Source organism: Schistocerca piceifrons, chromosome 2, assembly GCF_021461385.2.
Source record: "Schistocerca piceifrons isolate TAMUIC-IGC-003096 chromosome 2, iqSchPice1.1, whole genome shotgun sequence".
In the NCBI taxonomy this organism is placed as follows: Eukaryota; Metazoa; Arthropoda; class Insecta; order Orthoptera; family Acrididae; genus Schistocerca; species Schistocerca piceifrons.
In genome coordinates this window covers 831,185,600-831,212,663 of record NC_060139.1, presented here as the reverse complement: position 1 = coordinate 831,212,663, position 27,064 = coordinate 831,185,600, and the positions used below count along the sequence as shown (strand labels likewise).

Here is a 27,064-nt window from a genome sequence, read left to right as displayed (position 1 = left end):
CTTGCATAAGGTAAGTTGAATGTAATTTTTAATATCACTCATTACTGCAGTGTTAGTGTTTGCACAATGTCTGTGTAAGTTTCATAGAATTCTTTACACTGATTTTTCTCAAGTATTGCATTTTCGAGTTGTGTCACTGTTCTTACCGAAGTGCAGTATATAAAATTGATTGACATATATTTCTCATGAATATGTGCACATGAGGAACAAAGAACTTCACACAACAGTTCCATAATTTAAATATCTGTTTTATTTATGATTGATGGGTAATAGACTATACATCACATCTCAAAAATATCAGCTTATAAAAATAATTATGTTCAATAACAGTAAGAAATTTATTAAGTAACAACCACATTCTAGTTATATTACATACACACAGATGGATAGCCAGGCAGATGTGCTCACCAATTTCCAGTCTCAAATTAGATCTCTTTTTACTTGTTTCCAACAATTCTGATAATAGCAGCTAAAGAGCTGACATGGGCTTTACGACAATTATTAAAGAAAGTACTGTCTCCCAAAGCAGATTTTTGTGGAAAGATGAACACACTTACATTTGTGGTTAAAAAGCAATACTAGAAGGCACAGTTTTAAACATAAAATCTTGGAACAGCATTGGGGGTCAGTCACATTTAGGAAAAAAAAGCTTTTTATATCTAACCCCCACCCCCCCTCCCCACACACACAGACAGAGACAGATTATAATAAAAGACGCTCAATATTGAAATTATAAAAACACTAATAACAATGCACCAATGACAACTATGGAAAAAACTTATCACTTGCAGTACAGAAAGGTTCCTCAGAATGATATTCATAAAACAAACAAAATGAAGGCAGGATAATAGTACTGCAAAAGCCACCTCATGGGAACGGGAGCACAGAAGACAGAAAATCAGATCTTCAAAAGTAAGATTAATGTGAAAGTCTCATACTTGCAAGTTAGCCACAATAGAGGCAAGGATACAAAGAAGAGCCAAAAGTTATATCACCCATAGACAGTGAACACAAAATGGAGGAACAATGGGAGAAGGGGCCACGAGATAACTGAATGAAGAAGCTTGCTAATATGTAATAGAGGACTGTGAAATATATATGTTATTGCAAAATTAAATAAAATATCAAACAGAAGTACCAAATGGAGGGGCAACAAAGGCATTGAACTGATAACTCTTAACTCTGAAGATAGACACACTATTTCTATTATAAATGCAGCACAAAACTTATGACATCGTTATGAATATGCTTCAATCGATACTAGAAACTTACTAATGACATATTCAATTTTTGATTATATCTGCATTTTAATTGCTGTTTCATATAATTTGTATATTTTATAAACTTCTTACGTTAATTCTCAGCAATAATTATCAGTCAGTCAATATTTGATTTCATTACCTGTAAAAACCTTAGAGTAGGCAAAACAGTAAATTTTTATGGGAGCAGTTGTGTAAAGGTTAAAGGCCTGTCATCTTTCACACAAGCAATCACAAGGAAATGTCAATTGACAATACTCCATACATACAACAAAAAATAAAAATGAAACTGTGACTAATGGTGAACTTTTTAAAATGGTGTTTGTCTCTTTACAAGTATGATAGAGTATTTTTAAATTTGGCAAAAAGATTTTGAAATTTTAAGTTGCTTGAAAGAATACACAATCCACAGATGACCAGCAAAATTAGACAATTATGTAAAGTAAACAAAAAAGGGCTGGGGACTAAGGCGGGTATGCAGGCAGGCAGGCAGGCAGGCAGGCAGGCAGGCAGTGGGCACAGAATCATGAAGCTTAATACAGTTCTCAGGACATATGACAGACATCAGATAAATATAAAATTTCTTTGTGTACATACATAAATTTGTAGTTTTTAAAATTGAAAATGTAATCTCTCAGGTTCAGTGCTTAGATGCACTCATCACAGTACTGAATAAGGTTTCAATCTGTGTAAGAATACTGTAGTTTATTTTAAAATTTGAATACATGTTTATGATTACATACCTAAGTTTGCAAGATGATGTGAACTAACATCTGTATTTTTCCCGAATAAAGTAATGTTTAATGAGTAAGTTTCTTCAAATTGTTTGAACGAACACATTTTTGTAGACGTTATATGAAAAGGAGCGAGAGTTTCTATGTGTCTATACTTTTGTGTGCAAGAAACACAGCTCACATTGCTAGAAGCTGTGAAAAGTCTTTGACAATTTTTGAAAACATAGTGGTAACTATTTATTTCACATAAAAAATGTTAATTTATGAGCACAATATCAGTATAAAAATAATATTTTATTCACAATGTAACTGCAAGAAAATGATAATCATCGGGACCTGCATTACAATCTGAATAGTCATTTCAAAGAATTTTTTTATCAGACTTTTCTTTCAAGCATATTCTAGTTTTATCTATCCATCTTTAAAAACATAAGTTTTAAATTTATATAACGTTTCACAGATTTTAAGTCTGTTCGGCATTAAAAACAAGCACTAAAAGACTCAACAAAGTTATATTCATACTGCAAATGACAGCGAGAGGAAAGAAAAAACCGACTAGGACTTTAAACTGTTTATCAAAATTTCGTAACAGGAACATATTTCTTGTTTTTAATATATTCTACACAAACAGTAATTTCTTTGGAGGTTCGCCTCCTCCTCATGTGGTAGAACATAACCATATAAATTATACAAAAAAAAAAGTCTTGTTGAAATGACACTGTAACTGGATTAATAAAATAAGAGTGCTTAATAATTGTATTATGTGGGTTACATTCAGTTGTGTAGTATGGTGGAAATTAATTCCCGTAACCACTTCTTTTGGGAAAAAAAGTATGTTCCCTTTCTACTGTAGATATCATTAAGTCTGAAGCACTTAAGAACTGGTACATAACAATCATAGATATCAATGAATATTCCTATTCTGCTATAGATTTAAGATGATAAATGTGGGCAATAAAATTTTTTGCAGAATATCAAAAATCATAACTCTAAATACTGAGCTAAATGAAAATGACTATTTTTTTGCACAGGACAAAAAGCAAACACTGTGCAGTTCAGATACTCTAATGTTTTGTACAACAAAGAAAGTAAGAACTGTAAATGAATAATCTATCAGGCAGCTAGTAACCAGAGAATAAATGTATGTAATAAGATAAAGCACTAGGATGCTCAAGATTATCACACAACTACTGAAACTGTTTGCAAGATAGCACTAAATTATGTCAAAAACATTACAGACTTTTCCAAAAAAAAGTTACATTTCGGTTACATGCTAGTTACAGTCTTGCTAAGACATCAATAGTCGTGTGTTGCATGAAGCTCACACATAAAATCTCTTATCTTGTGCAGTTATTTTCGTTCTCAACACACTGACAACTGCATACATTCTCAATAATGTCTAGTACATTAATCTTTGTCATTCCCTAACATTCTTTATCATGTACTGTCCACGCTATTGCCAAATAAAGAGCTTCAGAGTCTAAAATCAACAAAGTTTTGCATACACAGCAAATAACAGGATATAATGTCAAAGAGAAACTACAAGTGCAGTTACATTAACTTGACATGGCTCATTATTCTGATATTACACTAGAGTCTATCCTTTTTGAAAATCTGGAAAAGTGGAATAAAACAAAACTGTTTAATAACACAGAGCTATTTTAGTTCTTTAATGAGAATGATAGTTAGCAAAATAAGTGCACAATCACTCATGATAGCATCACAAGAATTTGATTCATACAAATAATAAAATACCAATAGGCTCTGGTGACTTCAATTAGTATTTAATCAACTTCATTCTATAGAGTACTGTAAGTAAGCAGAATGTCAAAACTATATGGAACAAAAGAATTCAAATTGCAAACAATCGGGAGATGAAAGTGAATTCAGAAAGTGAAACTGCATATGAAAGAAGACACTTCTGGAGAATGCCATACTGGAAAGTCCTAGAAGATCAGATGTAATGGTGGATAATATAGCTGAGGCACTGAGTGGTCGAGAAGCACGCAAACAAAATAAAATCCATCTTCCTCATACATCTGTCAACTGTTCAACACATCTACTACACAGTGAGTCTACGCTTACTCCTTCCATTATCTTCTGAAGAATAAGCATACAGACAGGAGAATGATTTACGGCATCTACTCACTTCAATCCTCATATGTGAAAAAGCCTTAGTGACCGCACGTAAAAATTAAAGTATTTGGATAAGTTATGCAAATTATACCAGACAGGGGTGATAAGATTGTACAATACAATAAAAGAGTATTGTTGCAACAATGTAAATTCTGAGACAGAAGTACACAGAAAATAAAAAGACGACCACTTATCTGCAGATAAATGGTGGGGAGAAAAATCAATCACATCAAACTGAACAGTGTTGTTATAACTAACAAGTCAAAACAGTTCATACTAGATCACATCACAGGACTGCAATTAACAATCAACCTGTCTACAGTATCAAGAGTACATCTGCCTGTATGTAAAGAAACTCTTCGTTATTTAATCACAATGTGACCATCTTAGTTTAGTGAAATGGTTGCATCAAAGGTAATACCATTACAGGCAGACAACAAGAATATGTTGCTCATGATGGTAAGTACGTGTCACACGACCAAGGCACTATGCAAACTTATGATTAAGAAATAAAACCACAGTTCTTAGTAATCAAAAGAAGCCAACATATTCCGGATATCCACAATAATTCCGAACTGCAGTTTTTAAACTTATTTAGCTGACTGTTTAAAAAAATTGTCAGCTACATTTAACCACAACAGTTGGGAATAATTTGAAAAGAGCCACTAGTCGGTATATCTACATAAATACTTCTGGTAACTATTAACTTTACTAAAGCCTTAAGAGTTAAGGGTGTGTGTCAGTCAACAATTAAGGCCTGCAGCCCAGTACACTCTACCAAAATAAGTGTTAACTACAGGTACCTTGCATACTTAAGAGTATGCAACATTCCAGAACAAACAATATAAAAGGAAGTGCAGTCAGATATGAAAAATGCTACTGCATCATTAACAACTGACATCCTACAGGAACATGGTGCCGATCAATTAAAATTTTGTTAAAATACAAATTATTTAGAATACTAATGAAGTGAGAGAATAATCTGCCAGTAATATGCCCCAAGTGGCTTACGTATTACCATTTTACCAATAGCACAATAGCACTACAAAAAATGTGTAGTTAAGACAAGCAAACAGTTTACTATGAGTCACTTTGTTCAGTAGCTGTGTGGTTTCTGAAGTAATATTAATTTATATTTATTTTTCATTACCTAACAACAATTTTATTGATGACAGTTGACTATTAAATCAAAACAGTTAATTATAATTTGTAAAATTATTGCATTATGGTTTAGGGGTCATTAATTCCACATATACACACAGATGAGAAAGTTCATGCAGTTTAGTAAGGTCATTACAAAACATATCAAGATGATTCTGTTTAAAAAAAAATTAAGTTCGTAAGGCCACCTTAAATTAAGATCCTGCTGCAGTTTTAATGATTTCAGAATAAAAATGATTGACAAAGTAAAATGTAGACCTATCTGCTGCACAAACTGTTCTTGATCATGTGAAAAGATACAGCAGTGTTCATTTCCCAGTTATGTGTGTTTATATTGTATTACAGCTGCAGAAAACTATCACAGTACATGGCGTAACACGTGTGATCTATCACCATTTATGTTATTAAGTTAACTGAAGACCATAATGCGTAGAGTGCTGTTGAAAAAGGTAATGCAATGTATTTACAAGATGCAAAATGTTTAACCATTCTACTGATCTGCAAATAAGTGGTAGAATATAACCCCCCCCCCCCACAGTCTCAAGTGCGCCATCACTGGTCAAGACCACAAGAGAAGAAACACTATCTTAGTTTCACTATAATGGAGCCAGGAACCAGTAATAGCCCTACTGGATGAATCCTCTTACTATTATTTTCCAAGCCACACTACCTTCGACATTAAAAGTTATTAATTTGCGCTATTGCAATTCCAGTCATTATCATGAGAAATTGATCTTACAGTTGATTTGATCTAAGTGGATGGAAAAAAATTTTACGAAGCGGCAGCAAAAGAACATGCATATAAAGGTTTCTAAATCAGCTAGCTTTTAGAGCCAGTGGCTCCTCCTCTTGGCCGAAGCCTGAAGGAGAAGGAAGAGAGGTGAAACTGAAGGACTGGTGAGGTTCTGAAACATTACCTACAACCCCGGGATGGGATGAGAAGAATAGACAATCTTTCTTTCCTTCTCGTTCCATCCTGTATGTCTCCCTGACCAGGGCTTCTGGGTGACTTTTCTGAACTGTCTCAATTTGCTAAGCCTCACCAGTCCTTTTCCTTCATCCCTTCTACAAGAAGAAGGTGCCACTGCCTCCTACAGCTAGGAAATTTAAGTATCTTTATATGTGTGGTCTCATGCTGCCACTTGAGCAGATTTATTATCTATACAATTACATTATATTTTCAAAAAATGATTATTTTTGTTGATCTATTATTCTGAAGTTATTTTTGGAAACCAACTCCCACATAATATACTTTCTTAAGCATTTAATGAAACATGTGAGCACTTCGGACCAGGAAGTGATAATACAGAAGGCATTTACAGTGAGTGGGTAATTAAACTCTAATTTGATTCTATCAGTACAACTTGTATACACATAAAATAAAATAACTGGCCAAAGTAAAAATTAGTGTGTTTTCTCTTCTTGAAGTTAACTGCTACGAGGATTGAAAGTTGTCCATTTAGAATGCCCAGGAAAATCAATTCTCATGTGAGCCAAGACAAAACAGAGGTTATAACATGTTAAGTGATGGCTATCACTACAATACCATAATAGCACTCTCAAGCTGAAAGCTAGGTAAAAAGTGATTACAAACAACCATCAAAGGATATGAAGAAGAAGCAGTTTATAAACTGGTGGTACATAATCAATGGGATGATAAGTAGCCACTTCAAGCTTCCTGACACGAAAAAGAGGCAGAAATTACTAAACCTTCATCAGCAAACATTCCTCAGATTCATCCATACATTATCTTAAATACGTCAGCTGACGCTGTAATGAATGGAAATTTCCTAACTGTAACAAGTGCTTTATACAAATCTTGAGCAAATCTGACTTGGATTACTTTACAAACAATATTCCAATGGAGCCAGATTTGTTGTCAAAATATTGTACAATGTTCTACTGAGTAGGTACTCTACATTAAGTATTCCAGTTGCCTCCTGCTAATCATTTGTGTGACTCTCAATAAAAATAATGCTAACCCAGTGAACGCTGAAGTCACTACACAAATGAAAAGTCTACCAATTTGGTCACCAAGACAATGTCACTCAATGCATAAAAGTCATTTTAAAACACAATGTATGGCTAAGAAGAGAGATTTGTGAAATGGTACTCAAGAACTAAATTAAGAAGTGCTGGTCCAGTGTGAGTCCACTCTATTTTGCATATAAATAGCTTTTAGTAATTTTGGAAACTGGCCATGTATTCCACAAAATACTAACACTGCATATTTAACTAGGACAAATTACTCTCTTGCATCAACCCATTCATAAATTACAATTTTCAACAAATAATAGTTTTTAATGTATCACACACATTTAAATTTAACAAAGGACATAAAATAAACCTACTGACAACACTTTCAGTTACAACATAAACATATTATTTATGGATCTGCAGGTAAAATCCATAGAACATATATAAAATTTAGAAAAAAATAAAGTTGCAACAGCTTTTTAGTATGCCCATAAATGCTTATAATTACTTACAGGTAAACATAGCTCATGAGTCAAGTTTGCAGTCTATTCATATGGGCAAATGGTACCCAGTAAACGGCAGTTGAATAAATATTCTCTTAAAATACATTCAACATTTATATTACAATCAATATTAATATCAAAAGCCTACCAGATATACAAAATTCAGTTATGTAATGGTAGACCATAATGGTAATTACTTTTATAGAGTGATATTGTTATGAGCAGACTCAATATACTGAACTTGAAATGTAAATAAAATCTTCAACAAGTAGCTCACAAGTCTTTATGTTATTTCTTACAGAAAATGGGAATGTTAACATCAACTGTTGTGCAAAATTAACCTATTTCTCTAAGATTGGGCAACAAGATTTGCATTTCAAACATGGCATGTCACTCAAGGAGTAGAACATCTGTATTTAGAATAGTCCACTCTCTTAAAAGATGCTTAAAAATTCTCTAAATTGCTATGATTGAGGATTATACATGAAAGGCTAACACCACTCAATCAGCAACAATTACTTATCCATCAGTATGCATCACATTTACAAAAGTTCCTCTAAAACATATAAATATGATGAATCACCTGGTAATCAGTGAACAACTTTCATTTTACAAAGTTTATCTAAAAATGAATGAATTTAATGAATACTATAAATGAGTAAAAAGATTTTATGTTTAGTTTGAAGATAGATTGCTATCTATGGAGATGAAATGATCACAATTCAATGTTTATAATTAATATCACATGCAAAAGGGACTAGACTTTTTTTGGTTTTTGCACAACAGCATATTCCTGGTCATTGTAAAATTGATGTTCAGGTCCAGATAAAGAGTTATCAGTTGGTACTGATTTTTTACGGATCATACCATAGCCATAATGAGAATCATCTGCTAACCTACAAGCTTGTATTTTTTCACATAATTCATAGTCATTAAAGCTAGTTGGAGATTCCTCTGGAGCAGGAGGAAGTTGTATTTGAGAAGTAGCAGAAGGCACAGGCACATGGCTATAGCCTCCAGCAGTTGGCTTAGGTGGTGGGCGGAAGTGCTGCAATTTATCATAGTCTTCACTGTTGTCAGACTTCATGGAAATCTGTGTGGCTAGAATTTTTGAACACTGTGGCATTGGACTTTGTTCAGCAACCTGAACAGTTGAAGCAGTGGAAAACTGAGCAGGCCTGTCTTCTTCATCACTGCATTGGTTTTCTGTATGTCGTACGTCATCAACACCTAGGGTTCGCCAAGCATCTTTTCGAACCTCCACATCATCATAATCTTGTGCACTATCTGTAGGAGTCACAAGCACCGGGGTTGTTGGCGACAGGCTGCTTCCTTTAGAAGCTTTGAAACGACCAGAGCTTAAAGATTCAGTAGAGATGGATTCATTTTCTGTTGAAATATTTTCTACAGATTGAATTTGTTTGCGGGGAGGTTTTACAGGCTTTGGCTTTGGTCTGCTGGTATGTGAAAAACTATTTACAACAAAATGTTCATTTTCTGCAACAACAGTGCCAAGAAATTTGCTGGAAGGTTGTGAAATTGTGCTAAAATCTGTATCAAAAAGAGTCGCACTTGTTGGAGATGGGGGAAGGGGGCTACGAGAACGTGCCTCCATACTCAGGGCTGCTTGGAACTGATTGTCACCACACATTATCACAGGGCTTACAGGAGTTTCACCAGATAGCAATTTCCGCATACTTTTCATTTTGGAGGAAAGGCAACGAAATATCTCTTGCTGATTAGAATGCTGCAATGTGAATGTGCCTTCTCCAGAATCACATTTTCTGCCAGCCTCAAATATGAACTTCCCTTCACGATAGCCATACCGCCTGATGTAACGGTAGGGCCATGTGAAGAGAATACTGTTGTCTGTGCTACTCCGAAGCTGGATCACAGCAGAGGCAACTACAAGTGTATATACACCTGGTTCCAAACCACACCTTTCACTGGCTTCAGATGGAACTAACCACACAGTAAAAACACCTACAACAAAAAAAAAAAGATTAAAATAAATTAAAATTATATCAACAAAGGGCAAAAATTTCCTTGAATTTCAGTTTACCTGAGATAAGAATTTAACCATTAAAAAAATGAGAATCAGAAAGCAAGGTGCAAGTAGATAAACAGACAAATATAAGAAGGCATAAGAAACATAATGAATTATAAGAATAAACAAGCTTTTGGAACAGTTATCAGAACACATGAATGCTTTTAAATCTTTGAATGGAAAATTATTTTAGTACAGTCTTCATCAAGTCAGGCACATCAAACCATTATAACAGTTCATTACGAAACTGACTATACTTTACAAATCAGTCATGGTTCGGCATATTCCATTTTACATGACAGGCTACATTTTTGGTAAGTTTGTGCGAGGTGGGTACCGAATGAATTGTCAGTGCAGCTTAAGGCACAAAGGATGGACATATCTCGTAAACATCTGACCCGTTATCATTGCAAGGGAGATGTATTTTTATAGCAAATTGTTACTGTACCCGTAACTTGGGTGCACCATCACAAACTGGAAGGTAAGGCTGCGAGCTTGGTTTGGAAAAATCCATCACCACCACAAGTTAAGAAATTTAAACGCCAACCATCAGCTGATAGGATTATGCAAACACTATTCTGAGACATGGAAACTGTGGTAGCACGCAAGAGGCCAAACTGTAAAAAGTGTCGTGGAAAACTGTGAAAAGGTGTCATCCTACAGCTAGATAAAGCTCAGCCACATTTGTTCAAAGTGATGGCCAAAACAATAAAGAAGTTGGGATTCAAATTGCTGGAACACCTGTCAGACAGTCCAAACTTGCCTCCAACTGATTTCCATACATTTGGACCACTGAAGGAAGTGCTCAGGGGAAGAAGATTTTCAGCAGATTCAGAAGTTATTGATGTGGTGCAAAATTGCTTATATGTACAACCAAAAAACGTGTTTCTGACAGAATCAAAAAACATGTGAAATGTTGCACAAAGTGTGTTGAAATGCAGGGAGGTTATGTAAAGAAATAATGTATGTTTCGGTTTTCTATCATTAGAATAAAAATTATTTTTCCCAAAAGACCTTTTACTCATATGGAGTGTAGCCCTGTATGGAAGTAATGACATGGACGATAAACAATTTAGACAAAAAGAGAATAGAAGCTTTTGAAATATAGTGCCACTGAAGATTAGATGTCACATAACTACTGAAGAGGTACTTAAACAGAACTGAGGAGAAATGAAATTCAAGGCACAACCTCACTAGAAGATGGGATTGGTTGATAGGACACAATCTGAGACATCAAGGGAACACCAATTTAATACTGGAGGGAAGTGCGTATGTCAGGGGGAGGAGGAGATAAACTGCAGGAGGAGACTAAGAAATGAATACACTAAGCAGACTCAGAAGGATGTAAGTGGCGGTAGTTGTTCCAAGACGAAGAGGCTTGCACAGGATAGAGTAATGTGCAAGCTGTATCATACCCTTCTTTGCATTCAAAACAACAACAAAAAAGTGGATATGATTTTGGTCCCCATTGGGATTTATTTCCTACTGGGTTTTTTTTTTCTTTTTTTTTTTATACGGTCTTTACTCCCATGCACACAGTAGATTAGAATGTTCAAGTTTATGCTTTCATTGTAAGTGGAAACTTTAGATGACAACGATTATTATTATTATTGTGTGTTTAAAGGGACAAAACTACTGTGTCATCAGTCCCTCCATTCCATGAGAGAAACACATGAAAAAGCAAAAAGTGAAGAAGTGGGGACTTGGCTGCTCCAACTATATAAGCAAGTCAAAAAGCATTATGGTAGTTGTAACACGTCAGTTAAAAGAAAATTAAGGTAACCCAGGCAGCATCATGCACAAGAAGGTCTATAAAGGCACAAGAAGTTGATAATCTCTCCCCCCCCCCCCCCTCTCGGAAAATGTGACACACTGGTAGTGGCTGTTTCATCATCTGCAAGCATCTGAGGTAGTGAAATAGGTAAGCTGAGAGTGTGCCGCAGCAGCTTGGCCAGCAGGGCACAAACAACAAGAACATGCACGATCGTCAGCAGACTACCTAAGCTGCAGTGAGGAGGATCCCCCTGATGCAGAAGGAACTCTGGGCGAATCATCTCGTGTGGGCGACACATAGTCGACAAAACACAATAGCATCTTTCTGAGGTGCCAGGAACGATGTATGCCACAGCTCAGTGGACCCCTTAATCATTTTTAACTTGTTTTGGGTTGTTGTAGCCCGCCATTCAAATTCCCAGAGCCTCACAATATTGCATCAAAGTTGCAATCTTAAGTCTGTGCCCAGTATTTCGACGTAAAAATGATCTCCTGTAGTTGTGGTTTTGGCTGGATGGTCGGCAAGTTCATTTCCTGGAATGCCTATGTAGCTCTGTGTCCAGATGAAGGTCACTCTAAGGTTATGCCTTTTAAGCAACTCATGGAACCGCTACAGATCAGGAAGTTTGTCATGGCCTGGGATTTGACGTACTGCAAAGCCAGAGATATGGCAACTGACTCTGCAGTGTGTACAATGCAGGCACTCGGCAGCAGGTGCTTCTCATGTTCCCTTGCATGTCAAAAGCATAACCAATCCTATCACTGACTTTTGATCCATCTGCGTAGATGCATACTGAGGATCGAACGAAAAGGAGTAAGAGAAGGGCAGGATCAGTGTCATTCTTGGGGCCACAAAAGAGGTTCATCCATATCACAGGACCAGGTACAGGCCATAGGAGGTGCTGAGAGGGAGACCTCGGAACACAGACTACAGGAAGCTGTTGGAGGTCCTTCAGTAGAGTACCAAGTCAGACTCCAGCTGATCTACCACTTTTGGGCAATGTGCAAACAATCTGAACTCTTGGTTATGGAGTTGAGTGACATGGGTGAGGTATCTGACAGACTATGACTACGTAATTACCCAGAAGCTGCTGTCGTCTAACCCACAGCTCTTGGACATCAGCTTCCACAATGCCCCAGTTGCGAACCACACACCAATGTGGTTAACAGGGTCCAGCAAGCTCAATACGGACAGTGCTGCAACCCATAAGCAACACATCCACAGTCAAAGTGGGATAACATCCGTACTTTGTAAAATCTTAGAAAAACTATGCAGTCTGTGCCCTGTGAGGAGTTACTACAAAAAAGGTGAGCATTTAGCTTTTTCGTACAAGTTGCCTTGAGCCAGAGGACATGTGGCAGCTAAGTCAGCTTGCTGTCAAATAAAATACCTAAGAATTGAAGAGTTTCAATTACTTCAAGTAAATGGTTACCAAAGTAAATTTCTGGGCACAGGTGCACAATCCAGAATCGGCACAACTCGTGACTTTGCAGGAGAAAATTGATAGCTGTGATTCAGGGCTCATCCATGTACTCTTCAGGCAGTCCCCTGAAGTTTTCACAGTGATGAAGAGGTACAGTACAGGCAAAGATCATCCACATACAGCAACACAGAGACTGTGGGGCCACTGCATTTACAATACCACTGATGGCAATAGTGAACAGCATTACACTCAGGACTGCTCCCTGAGAGACTCCAGTATCCTGTACATATTGAATGCTGAGAGTCAAACTTGTCTGGACCAGAAAAGGTCTGAGAGATAGGAAATTCTGGATAAAAATGGGTAAACTGCCCTGGAAACCCCACTCATGCAGTGTAGATAGTATGTGATGTCGTCAGGTGGTATCATATTCCCTTTACAGCTCAAAGAACACAGCAATCAGATTTTTGGTGATCCACTAAAGCATTGCACAATGCAGATTCCAGATGAACCAGATGACATGTGGTGGACCGGAAAGGCCGAAAGTCACTCTGGAATCGTGATATATGCCCTCTGGCTTCAAGGTATCTACACAGATGGTGGTTGGCTATACGCTCCAATAGCTTACACAGCCCATTTATCAGAGAGATTGATCGATAGTTAGTTAAAATATGTGGGTCCTTTCCTAGTTTCAGGACAGTTTCCCACCATTGAGACAGAAATTCTCCTTCCTACCAAATACCATTAAAAAGCCCGAGGGTATGTTTCATGCTGTCATCACAAAGATGTTTCAGCATTTGGTTGTGGATTTTATTAGACCCAAGGGCCATATCCTGATACACTACCAAAGCATCGTGAAACTCCCATTCACCAAAAGGGACATTCTATGGCAGAGAACCATCTGGATAGAAGGATAGTGGGTGGTGCACGGTGTGATATTTCTGGGTCTGGAAATGAAAAATCTGTGGCAAGTACCTATGGGACCAAACTGCTGAGGTCATCGGTCCCTAGGCTTACGCACTACTTTATCTAACTTAAAGTAACTTATGCTCAACACAACACAACACACACACACACACACACACACACACACACACACACACACACACCGATACCCGAAGGCAGGCTCGAATCAGGTAATGAGGATGGTAATTGACAAGGAGACACTTTAGTGAAGTGTGTCGTAAAACATTCAGCGAGTACCACAAAAGGATCAGTGCAGATGTTACCAATGACAATGATACCAGAAAGGGCTGTAGGCGATGGTTGGCTGCAAATACGGTGGAGTTTAGTTCATACTTGGGACGATGAGGTGTGGGATCACAACAGATGATACATATTGCTTCCAACACTCCTGCTTCCTTTGCTTTAACAAACACTGTGCTTTCACCCAGAGTCTCTTGAATGCTATTAAATTATCGATAGAGGGGTGGCACTTGTGTCATTGAAGTGCCCTGCGCTGTTCCCTGATAGCTCTGGTTGTATCTTCCAACCACTATGGCACTGGTGGTCGTCAGAATGAGCTGGAGGAGCAGTGTATCGTTGCTGCGGCACCACAAATAATAATGTCTATAGTATCCTGTACTACTTTGTCGATTTCCATCGCATGACTGGCTGCAATAGCAGCTGCAGAGGAGAAAGCCTGCCAGTCAGCTTTCCGAAGCAACCAACGTGGAGCATGTACCAGATGTCTGTGCATGCAATGGGAGAGACTGATAGGAAAATGGTCGCTGTCACAAAGATTGCCATGGATGCATCATCGAATCAGGGGTAGTACAGTCTGTTCGCAAACTGTGGGATCAATAGTTGAGTACGTTATGTGTGCCAGACTGAAATGTGTTGCAAATCCCGGTGTTGAGTAGGCAGACGTCCAATTCTGAAAGGAGGTATCTAGTACCCTGCACTGCACCACAGGGGATTATGGGCATTTAAGTCCCCCTAGTAAGAAGAAGAAGAAGAAGAAGAAGAAGAAGAAGAAGAAGGGGGGCAGGGAGGTAGCCGTTCCACTAACTCTAACAGCTCATGATAATGGAAAGAGGTCTGTCTGAAGGTAGATAAACATTAAATATTGTCATCCAAACTTGTAGACACTAATGGCCCTGGCCTCCAGTTCGGTGATTAGGGGCACATGCGCACTGAAAATATCAGACTGTATGAGGGTACAAACCCCAATGGACACACTTTTGAAATTAACATGATTGGTATAGAAAGGTTTGTAGTTATTCAGAGCAGGGAGATCCGTTGCCGTAAGCTGTGTTTTCTGAAGTGCTATGCCAATTACGTAATAAGTAGCAAGCAAAAATGGAGTTCGGTCAAATGGTGATAGTAGCCATTACAGTTCCATTGAAGAAGCATTGGCGTCAGGTCTGAGAACGTGGAGAACGGCTAAGACGTGTATGATTACGTCACTACCAGGTCACAGTCCACCTGACTGTGTGATACATCATCAAGGTGCATATGCTCAACCTTTGCAGGGGTGGGGAGCTGAACATCCGAAGCCTCAGAAAATAATTTATCTTTCTGTTTATCCTTCTTATCCTTGTGAAATTTCAATTTCTGTGAAAATTTCCCAGTTCATCATCTATAATTGAAGAGAACCATACTTTTCTTCAACCTGCAGCCTGTGGCTGCTGGTCCTTGTCTTGAGGGGAGGTTTGATTTTGTTATACTTTAGGGCACAAGAACAGCTCGGGTCATACGCACCCAAGTCAAAACTACAAAAAACCAAAACAGAGAGGAGTTAAAAAATCACTATACGTCGGTCCCAATTGACATAATAGAAGACAGTTGAAAAACGGCACATGGAAAATGGCTAAAAAAGACACCATACAGAAATGGAAGTGGAAACAAAGTTAAATGGCCTTCGCCATATTGCTTTGGTGGATAAAAAGTAAAACACAGTCAACAGCTCACGCATAATCTTGAGGAGAGGGGCATCTTGACAGGTGATGATGTCAGAGGATGACTAGGCATCTCTGGCTGCGCTGATGGTGTGTGAACCACCAGTGCTACAGGGATAGGGGGCATGGGAGCTGACATTCCTTCCCCCAACTGTGGGGTAGGCCCTGGAATACCATGACCAGGAGGGGTGTGCGAGACTTCGTCAACATACAAGGTACAGACTGGTGACAACAGTCGCAAAGTTTCAGACCACACCAGTCAGATGAAGTCTTGCAACTTTTTCTTAGCATCTTGATAAGACAGGCAAACAAGTGTTTTATTTTCTTGAATTTTCTTCTCCCTCTTAAACACTGAGCACTGCGATGAATGAGGATGATGTGGTTCGAGACAGTCTACACATTGAGATGCCCATCCACATACCTCACTGGAACAGCAGGAGGACGTGCCCAAACCTCTAGGACCTACAAAACCTCATCGGACAAGGAAAATATGCTCCGATATCACACCTAGAAACCATGACCTTAAACTTCATAAGCAAAATGTTGCCGTCGAAGGCCAGGATAAAATCTCCAATGTCCACTCTATTATCTTCGGGACCCTTCTGTATGTGGCAAACAAAATGGACTCCACAATGCAGCAGATAAATACACAGCTCTTCATCAGTTTGTAGCATAAGGCCCCAATGGAAGAAACACTTTGAATTCTATTGAGCTCATTATCATGAGCAATGTGTTGTTGTTGTTGTTGTGGTCTTCAGTCCTGAGACTGGTTTGATGCAGCTCTCCATGCTACCCTATCCTGTGTAAGTTTCTTCATCTCCCAGTACGTACTGCAACCTACATCCTTCTGAATCTGCTTAGTATATTCATCTCTTGGTCTCCCACTACGATTTTTACCCTCCACGCTGCCCTCCAATGCTAAATTTGTGATCCCTTGATGCCTCAGAACATGTCCTACCAACCGGTCCCTTCTTCTTGTCAAGTTGTGCCACTAACTCCTCTTCTCCTCAATTCTATTCAATACCTCCTCATTAGTTATGTGATCTACCCATCTAATCTTCAGCATTCTTCTGTAGCACCACATTTCGAAAGCTTCTATTCTCTCCCTGTCCAAACTATTTATTGTCCATGTTTCACTTCCATACATGGCTACACTCCATACAAATACTTTCAGAAACGACTTCCTGACACTTAAATCTATACTCAATGTTAACAAATTTCTCTTCTTCAGAAATGATTTCCTTGCCATTGCCAGTCTACATTTTATATCTTCTCTACAACGACCATCATCAGTTATTTTGCTCCCCAAATAGCAAAACTCCTTTACTACTTTAAGTGTCTCACTTCCTAATCTAATTCCCTCAGCATCACCTGACTTAATTCGACTACATTCCATTAGCCTCGTTTTGCTTTTGTTGATCTTCATCTTATATCCTCCCTTCAAGACAGCATCCATTCCGTTCAACTGCTTTTCCAAGTCCTTTGCTGTCTCTGACAGAATTACAATGTCATCGGCGTACCTCAAAGTTTTTATTTCTTCCCCATGGATTTTAATACCTACTCCGAATTTTTCTTTTGTTTCCCTTACTGCTTGCTCAATATACAGCTTGAATAACATCGGGGATAGGCTACAACCCTGTCTCACCCCCTTCCCAAACACTGCTTCCCCTTCATGCCCCTCGACTCTTATAACTGCCATCTGGTTTCTGTACAAATTGTAAATAGCCTTTCGCTCCCTGTATTTTATCCCTGCCACCTTTTGAATTTGAAAGAGAGTATTCCAGTCAACATTGTCAAAAGCTTTCGCTAAGTCTACAAATATTAGAAACGTAGGTTTGCCTTTCCTCATGAGCAATGGTGGCTGGTATATCTCCTATGTTTACACAGGCCTGAAGTGCCCATGAATGGTTGGCATGCAATGTTTTGATCAGCAAAGATCCATTTCTCAACTTTTCTAGTGCTGCAACCTCCCCAAACCGATTTTCAATATTTTCAATGAGAAACAGTGGTCTCATTGTAGTGAAAGCTCTGCTGTCAGTTCAAGAACAAACCAAGAACTCAGCAAACTGTCTACTTCCATCTCTCCTTACCTGGTTCTCACCTTTAAGCATGTTCAAAGGCAGAAATTCCGTAGGATTACAAACCTCTGCATTAAAATCACTGTTCCTGATTCTTGATATTGCTGTGTTGTACAGCCACTGTTAAGTTTGATCCATTTCATTGCAGATCATCTTCATTGATGCCACTCTCATCGGAGGCCCTCACCATGGGAGCCACCAAGGCAAGGCAAAGGCCACCTGGCATAGTACCTATTACCAAGTCCCGGGACTCCAAAGGTGATAGGCGCCTACTCCATGGCTGAAATGGGGATGTTACAGCTCAGGCATAGGCAGTGCGATTCCTGTATTGTCAGGGGGTTAACATCACGAGGGTTCATGACAACCCGACCACGATGGACCATGAGGTAGAGCCACTCAATTGGTAAGTGCAAAAGATAACAGCACGTACTGGAGAGCTAAAGCAACACAGTAAGATGTCCTTCCCCAATATAGCCCATACTTCAGTAAAATTTGAAAAATGGAAGTCGAAAATGGGGACCAAAACTTACAAAGCCAAAAAAAGTGAAGGAAAATGCATGAAAAAGCAAAAACCTTCAGATGCCCAAATTATAGTCAAAATATCAAGGCAAAAATGCGACTAAATAAAGACTCTCTTATTCGCCTCTTTTGCCAGTAAAGGAAGGGCCATGGGTCTATTCTAGCCCCTGACAACACAGGGCAGTGGAATCTTCAGAGGCAGGAAACTATCCGAGATAGATGTGACCAGTTAAACTGGTTACTCTTTGTTCTAGGAACCATTCTGGCATTAGTGATTTATTTCAGTCATGGGAAACTTAAATAAGGATGGGTAGATAGGAATTTGAGAAGCCTATTGCAAAAGTGAGTCCACACTACCTCACTTGACTTGCACACAGCACGAATATCAAGACGATGACATATTTCAACATTTGAAACAGATCAGAAGTATTGGAAAAAAAAATGCAATTTAATCAGACAGAGTATCATGTAAAACTGTAAACCAGAATTTGGGGCAGAAGGTATGGTTTCATGTCCTTTAATATGAAGTAATTTCAATATTTATGAAGGGTTTTCATACTTCATAAGAAAACTTATAAAAGGATGAAAAAATAATAACTTTGAAATATTTCAGCAGTACATGTTGGTAATTTTGCTCGTGTCTAACTGAAACTCTTTGCATAAATCCCCACTAATAAATGCTGCTGCCATACCAACTATATAAAATTTAAATTCTTCCAAAATTTTCAAAACCCGGCAACCATGCATGAGGATCTAAAGTCCCATAAGCTGCAAAGTATTGCCATACCACATTACCTTCAGCTGTTATATTCGTAAGCTCAAAACAGTTAAGATGCAACATAATCACAGAACACCCTCCAACAGGAAGGAATGAGGCAGAAGCTTGGAAGAGAACGAACATTATGATCTTTGCTATTATCAAACTAAAGAGAAGTGTGTAATGATAGTGCATTTCTCAATATCTTGATAAATTTTTCCTCACACACGCTACTTGGTGCATAGTAAAGAAATCTCAGAAGACTAAGGAAACTTTAGTTTCAGAATGGTTTATTTTTTTTTTAATTGCAACATTAATAACTAATGTATACTGAGAGAGAATGTGATATTCGTTGAAAATTTTATTGTGCAAGTACACCTGCACATGAAAATAATTGTAACCCAGTCAAAGGTTTTTTGGGTTTGTCATTACTGTGCATGTTTTGCAAAGATGACATAGGAAGCTATGTTCACTGGGTAGGCAACGTTCTTTTTGAGGAACAATGTTGAGAAAACTTATAGAACCAGCACTGAAGCTGACTGCAGAATGATTCTACTGCCGCCAACATGCATTTCATGTATGGATAACGAAGATAAGACATGAGAAATTAGGGCTCATCTGGAGGAATACAGACGTCATTTCTCCCTTGTTCTATTTGTGAGGGGAACGGGAAAGGAAGTGACTAGTAGTGGCACAAAATACCTTCCACCATGCACAGCATGGTGGCTTGCTGAGCGTTTATGTAGGTGTCATCGTAAATGTTTACAAGTTTACTGTTCAGGTGACAGCATGAAACCTCTGTCTTTGGTGAGCTGGGCTGAGGTCTTCGTTTATGGAAACTGTTACGAGCTGTAACAAAACCATTTATTAAAACAACTTTTTTAAAAATTTTCTTGTGTTGTTTAGCTATTATTCAATTATCAGAACATCTGAATTTTAGAGATGTTGTTGCAGGCATGTCAGCAATATACAAGCTGAAGAGAATACGGGCTAAGACAGAGCCTTGAGGAAGATCCTTATTCATTTTATTTGCGGGAGCACTCAACAGCGCTGCACACTTCCCGGCATCAAAAGGAAGAACGATTAGGGTTTCACATCCGATCGACAACAAGCTCAGACGGTTTCAAGTTTGGGGAAGGAAATCAGCTGTGCCCTGGCCAGCATTTGCCTGGAGCGATTACAGGAAACTGCAATAAACCTACATGAGAATGGTTGGATGTGGATTTATTTGAGCTGTCACCCTCCCAAATTTGAGTCTAGTGTGCTAACCACACCCCACCTTGCTCAATCCTGTCGTCAAAAAACAGTACATGTGTGCATGTGCAACCACCTGGTAGCAACAAATGATAGTGATCTCTATGAGATTACAGGATGGACCATTTCATCAGATACGGAACTAGCAAGCAGTCACATGTTAAGAGGACTACAAAGCCCCATTTTGGGTGTTCCTCTGAAATACCTATACTAGGTGATTAAATTTTAAGTATATTTTTAATGTCCGTTATGTACCTTCTCCAGATGAATCATAAAGATCATTATGTTCTTCAATTGTTTGTTTCGAGCAATCATCCTTGAATGCAACCGACTGGAATGCAGATAACCACAGCATCATTTCACTTTCATTGACAGCTGCAAAATGGTATGTAACAGTCTTCGTAACAACCTGTAAATAAACATTGTTTTAAGGAAAGAATTTGTGAACTCATCAGTCAATATAAAATGTGGACTTACAATTTACACTTACAATGAAACTATTGGGGTGGTGCTTCTGTACATCTTGTGTAATTTTCACACAATTTTCAAGAGTAATAATTCGATCAGACAAATTCTTCGTAACATCTTCCTCACTGTCAAATACTTCAAGTCTTTCTATCCCATGTTTGCTAGCCCTGAATAGCTGGCAATACTTCTTGTGCCAAGTTTTCTGAAAAGATAAAATGTGTTGTTACAATGCATGACACGCAATCATTGTAAAGACATTAAAACCAACAAATAAAGCAAGACAATAGAAATAAATTGCTCTTATGACAGCAAATCATTGATAGATTTCTAATCTTCTTACTTCACTACATCTAGTCTCCGTAGGCTGTTAACAGTCACAGTAATTAACACTACGTGGGGCAGGGGAGGTCTTTTCAGTCACTGAAACAGGAAAACTGCATAACAGCAGACAACAGCCTTTTACTTTTTAATTAATCTATCTTTGAGAACTTCACGACAAACACTTAGAGAGAATGTACATAGCTTACAAGATAAGCTGAAGACTGACCTGACAACAGAGTAAAGCACTGACCTGATAACAGAGTGAAGTACCGAATTCCCATACTACATACGGTGCATCAATCATATGTTAAATTTTAAACATCACCTATTAACACTACAGCCACAATGTTTTTTGTGTTCAATAGGGGTAAATTGCTAAAGTCTACAACAGAAGCTCTGTCAATCACAGAACTTTTCGTGTACAGTTGGCAACACAGCTGTTTTGTGTAGTCAATGGAAAGATAGTTTGAGGTAACCAATGAAAGCGAGGAAAAGCAAGAGGTGAGAGGTAGAGGGGGGGGGGGGGGGGGGGGGGAGATTAGTGTTTAATGTCCCATCACCAACAAGGTCATTACAGACTGAGCACAAGCTTGGATTGGGGAAGGATGGATAAGGAAATCTGCTACGCCCTTTCACAGGAACCATCCCAGAATTTGCCTTACGTGATTTAGAGAAATCACACAAAAACTAATTCTGGATGGCCAGATGCAGGTTTGAACTGTTGTCCTACTGAATGCGAGTCCAGTGCGCTAGCCACTGCACCACCTCGCTGGGTAAATGCAAGAAATATGGTGAGTAGTAAAAATGAACCATTTAACAATTTTTGCAAAATATTCATAGTTGTGCCAGTTCATGAAAAGTTGCCTAAACTGCAATACATTTTTATTTAGCTTTTAACGCACACTGTGGTGAAACCCAAGGTTTAAGTTAGGTTTCAAGGTAACAATTCTGTTGTGAGATGGCAAAGCCAACAAACGTGATGATGTACCAACGAGTTCAGCTGCAGTTACTGCAGTCTTGTTTACCAGTATCTTCCATAGCAGATTACTCTTAATAATGGAACACAATGTTTCTGACTTTCATTTTCGAAGTATCTGACAAATACTAGAGTAGTAATGCTCGACATGGAAGTACCCTATCTGAGTCATACTGCTGAAAGAAATTCCTAAAGTCACATTGAGGGATATCATATTAAGTTAAATCTTACTGGAACGTCTGACGGAATGAGGGCTTATAAAATCGGTTGACTGTGATCTCCAGGATGGCGATTTTAAGATCTGAATCTCCCATAGTAATGTTCAATAGAAGTTGAAAATTCAACAAGACACCTATTGGCATAGTATTATTTTGTGTGCATTTAGTTACACGGTAACAACTCATACACATGTTTGACTATTTGACACGAATAAACCATGACTGAAATGGTGATCCATAAAACTCTTCCTGCACATCATTTAATGACCACTGCAAGGCAATGCTTGGAAGCAGTGTTATAGCTCTGTGAGCCTGTATTTGCTTGGACCCTGTTCTTCAAATCTATGTTTCATCAACATTTTCATTTTCATTCAAAGAACTGCAAACTGTAAATCTGAAAATTATTCATGTCTGGCAATAAATTCTTTTCCCCTCTCAGTCAACAGCAGGAAATTTCATAGCTTTGACAACAATGATTCTCCTTTGACATATTACATTCACTTTCTAAAAGGATTTCTTATGTTAATGATGTCAGCAAATTTTGAATGTAATTCAATCACATTTTGCAGAGTTTTTGAACATATCCACCTTCTCTGTGTTCCTAAAATTGGCTCTGGTTGTATGGGTCTTTTAATTTTATGCCACTGAAATATTCAACTAACAACAAATCTAGTTGCAGAATCAGAGTCAATCTTACACACAAGTTTACAAATCAAGATACTCTTTTCTTTCTTCATTCTGTAAAATGCACAATTTAAATTAGCATTGGTGCAAACATCAAATGAAGTTCTGTTAGAGTAAATAATCATTGAACTTGAGAAGCAGGCAGCACAAGTGATGACAAATAAAATTGTTTTCTTCAGAGTGGGAGCAATATGATATATACTTACATATAAAACACAAGGCTCAATGATATTTGACGTCCAACTCTTGCAATACAGTCAACATAAATAAACATGCTATTATCAGTAATTAATTAGTTTTTAGACTCACCATAATTTGCTATTTATCCACACTTACCTATTTCCTCAGATGAGGGACAACTTACACAAGCAAAGAGCACTAAAAAGTCAAACAAACTCAACATTTAGGAATTACACTTTCTAGTATTATCACAAAATGTCAGTGCTCCTTCTAATTCACTCAACAGACTGATCTTGGGAAATAACATAATATCATATCAAGATGTAGGCACTGGGAGTAAAATGTAATTTATCTCAATTACAAGTTGGTCCTACTCCTCTTCACCTAGAATATCAATCAGTAAAATCTGTGTGGGAAGATACAAAAGACAGAAAAATAACTGATACCTCCAGTGCAATGAATAATGCACAGCATTTCTCCATTTTAATGTTATCCCTACATTTCCTTTTACAGGTTGTTAGGTATCAGCTCATCTCAGTGCAGGTATCCAAAGATAGCATGCATTAATCCACCTCAGGTAGACCCAATTACTTTGCACAGTATTTTTATGAGTTTATGAACAATATTCATAGTACTGTCATACAAAGAAACAAATGAAAAAAAAAGTTTTTGAAAATAATAAACCAGTTTAAAAATGTACATTCATTCACATTTGGTGTACAATCAATTAAGTTTTCATTCGGATATTGTCAGAAGAACTACACATCACTCACATCTTCATTTTAAAAAAATCAGCAGCAGTTCTGCTAATATTCTGTCTCTAATGGGCTCAATGCAACATAAAACAATGGCTATCAAACTGGAAATCTGGTAATGTTTGAGGGCAAAATGGTCTCTTTAATAATATACTTGTGATAATAGTTACAATAATGTTTAATGCAGGACAAACTAGTATAATATACAAGGTCTCCAAATTTACCTATGTGCTCCTACACAAAAATCTCATATGTATAGTGTATTTAATGAATAATGGTGTAAAATGTTCGTAGTATCTATGATGATTGAAAGAAACTGCTAGTTACATACAGAACACCTAATACAATAAGGAAACATGAATAGAAAGTAAACGTTGGTACCGAATATTTAATAGTTTATATGCGGCACTACTTTCTCAACAAGAAGTATGAACTTTCATGCGACGTTGTACTAAATTCCGCCGCAGAACCTGAAAGGTCTCTCAAACTTCCAACCTAACTTCGTATTTTTATTCTACTATCGTAAACTTTTCGTATAATTATTTGTAGTAACGCCAGTATTTTCAGATCTATCGCCGCGACAAAAATATCAGTAATTCTGTTGCATTTAAGTCATCAATAACTAGGTACTGTCATTCAAATTAAATATCTTCCTCAATAACTCATCTAAATTCTAGGCGAGTGTGACACACTGGATGCAAACAAAGGATGATGTTCAGTCACGTTATTTACATATGAAACGTAACCTCCCAGTACGGAAGACTGACAAATAAATAGTCATAACTAACGTAAATATGCCATTCAAATTACGTCAACATTTCTGTTACCTTGAGCTGTCCCAAGACTCCTTGAGGAGGGAACAACAAAAATCCCTCCTTGTACGGCTTTTCAACATCCATAGGAAACTCTTATTTGAAAGCATGTCATTTGCAGGCAGTCTCTCTTACTTCTTTACACAGTCACTGCTTTAACACATAACACTGACAAATACATCCGTCACCTGTATCTTATCAAAACAAATATCTTCCTACACCGCACCACAATTGCTTACACAATTACTTTAATCGCACATGTAACTCCAAAGACATACTGCTCTACAGCCAAAGATCATACATGTACGATCTTAGGCAAAACACAGTTTGGCGGGCTGTTTAGAGTGTGCTGATATATTACAATCTACATCTACATGCTTATCTGCAAACCACAGTGAAGTGCATGGCAGGGGGTAGTTTATCATACCAAGTATTAGGAATTTGTCTCGTTCCATTCGCTATGGAGCAAGGGCAGAACGATTACTTAAAAGCCGCTGTGTGTACGGCACTGTAATTCGTCTAATCTTGTGTTCACGGTCCCTTCGCGAGCAGTATGTAGATGGTTAAAATGTGTTGCAAAATTCTTCACAGCTTCAAGGTGGTTTATGAACAGATTAAAGTTACCTGTAGGTGGTTGATATACACTTAATTTTATGAAGGACTTTTTCTGAAATTCTACTTCTGTTGCACATGCTTCCATATGCTGTTCTAGGCAAAATTTTTGAATGCCGATGTTTCTAAATTTGTAGCAGTTCCTGATGAGTGTGGCAGCTCCTCCTTTCTCCATTTCTGCTCTACAAAAGTGAGATGCTTACCTAAATCCTGTACCACTTAAAAGTTCTATACCAGTGATCACATGATGTTCAGAGAGGCAGACTGTGTCAGCTATGCAGATAATTAATTCATTAATTTTATTTCTCAATCATCGAATATTTTGATGCAATAAAGACAGCCGACATTTCGCATTGACTGAGTTAAAACTGGGTAGAGTTGAAATTTCTGCTGATTGTTGAAAGTTCTTAACCAACAACTGTTTATGCTAATGTAATAAGCTACAATTACGTTTTTTTGGTTTCTCTCTCAAACTGAAGGTTTGTATCAATCCTAACCTTTCTTAAAACTTGGTTTCTTTCTGTCCTCCCTGCCCTAAAAATGGTTCTTTTCTGAACCCTACAACCACCGGTATTTTATCACTTGAAACAGTGCCTCCCCTTTAACTTTCCTGCTATTTTCCTAGGCAGTTTACCCTTCCCTTTACTGTTCAGGTGAAGGCCATGCTTGTATAATCCCACCTACTGAGAGAATCAACAGGAACCACACCGATGTGTGACCCTGCACCTGACATAAGCAGTCATTCCAACTCAAAATTAACTCTCTTGACAGAAGAGTTCAAATGAGGTCGATCATGGCGTCCAAGAACAGATACAAACTCAACACTAGTGTGTTTCAATGCTGGCGCAATCTTTGCCAGCTCACACTCTATACTGTACCCAGGATCTCTGCCAATACTATTACCTGGTCCGCCCACTATAACCGTGGTGTCTTCTTTAGTGAAATCGTTGCAAAGTGATCCTAAATCCTCTGTCACCTTTTCCAGACCAACACTAGGTTTAAAATAATTCGTGACCTGCTATTCTGATCCTAGCTCATCCTGCAAAAGTTGGCCAACACCTCTTCTATGGTTGGTTGGTTTTGGGGAAGGAGACCAGACAGCGTGGTCATCGGTCTCATCGGATTAGGGAAGGATGGGGAAGGAAGTCGGCCGTGCCCTTTCAGAGGAACCATCCCGGCATTTGCCTGGAGTGATTTAGGGAAATCACGGAAAACCTAAATCAGGATGGCCGGACGCGGGATTGAACCGTCGTCCTCCCGAATGCGAGTCCAGTGTCTAACCACTACCTCTTCTATGGGAACTACTTAACAACAACACTTTCTTTCTCTTTACTGATTTCCCTGCTTTCTTACTTTTCAATTTGCTGCTGAAAGTTTGTTGTGCCCTGTCTACATCTGCAACTGCTTGAGGCTCGCCAGCTTCTAACTGAAGCAACAGGTCAAATCTATTTTCCACATTCACCACGAAGCTGTCAGACAAAGTGCTAGGCCTGTTCCTCCTATTGCCTGTTGCCACTTC

The 27,064-nt window shown here is 38.1% G+C and overlaps 1 protein-coding gene across 1 annotated transcript; it reads right to left on the bottom strand.

The window, feature by feature from the left end:
- Nucleotides 1-232: 232 nt before the first annotated feature.
- Nucleotides 233-25,192, bottom strand: LOC124776635. Its single transcript, XM_047251724.1, has 4 exons — nucleotides 24,949-25,192; nucleotides 21,010-21,189; nucleotides 20,775-20,928; nucleotides 233-9,753 (listed from the first exon to the last, which is right to left on the bottom strand). Exons 1-4 carry the CDS (start codon nucleotides 25,018-25,020, stop codon nucleotides 8,528-8,530), a joined length of 1,632 nt encoding a protein of 543 aa, XP_047107680.1. The 5' UTR covers nucleotides 25,021-25,192; the 3' UTR covers nucleotides 233-8,527.
- Between the last annotated feature and the right edge of the window lie 1,872 nt (nucleotides 25,193-27,064).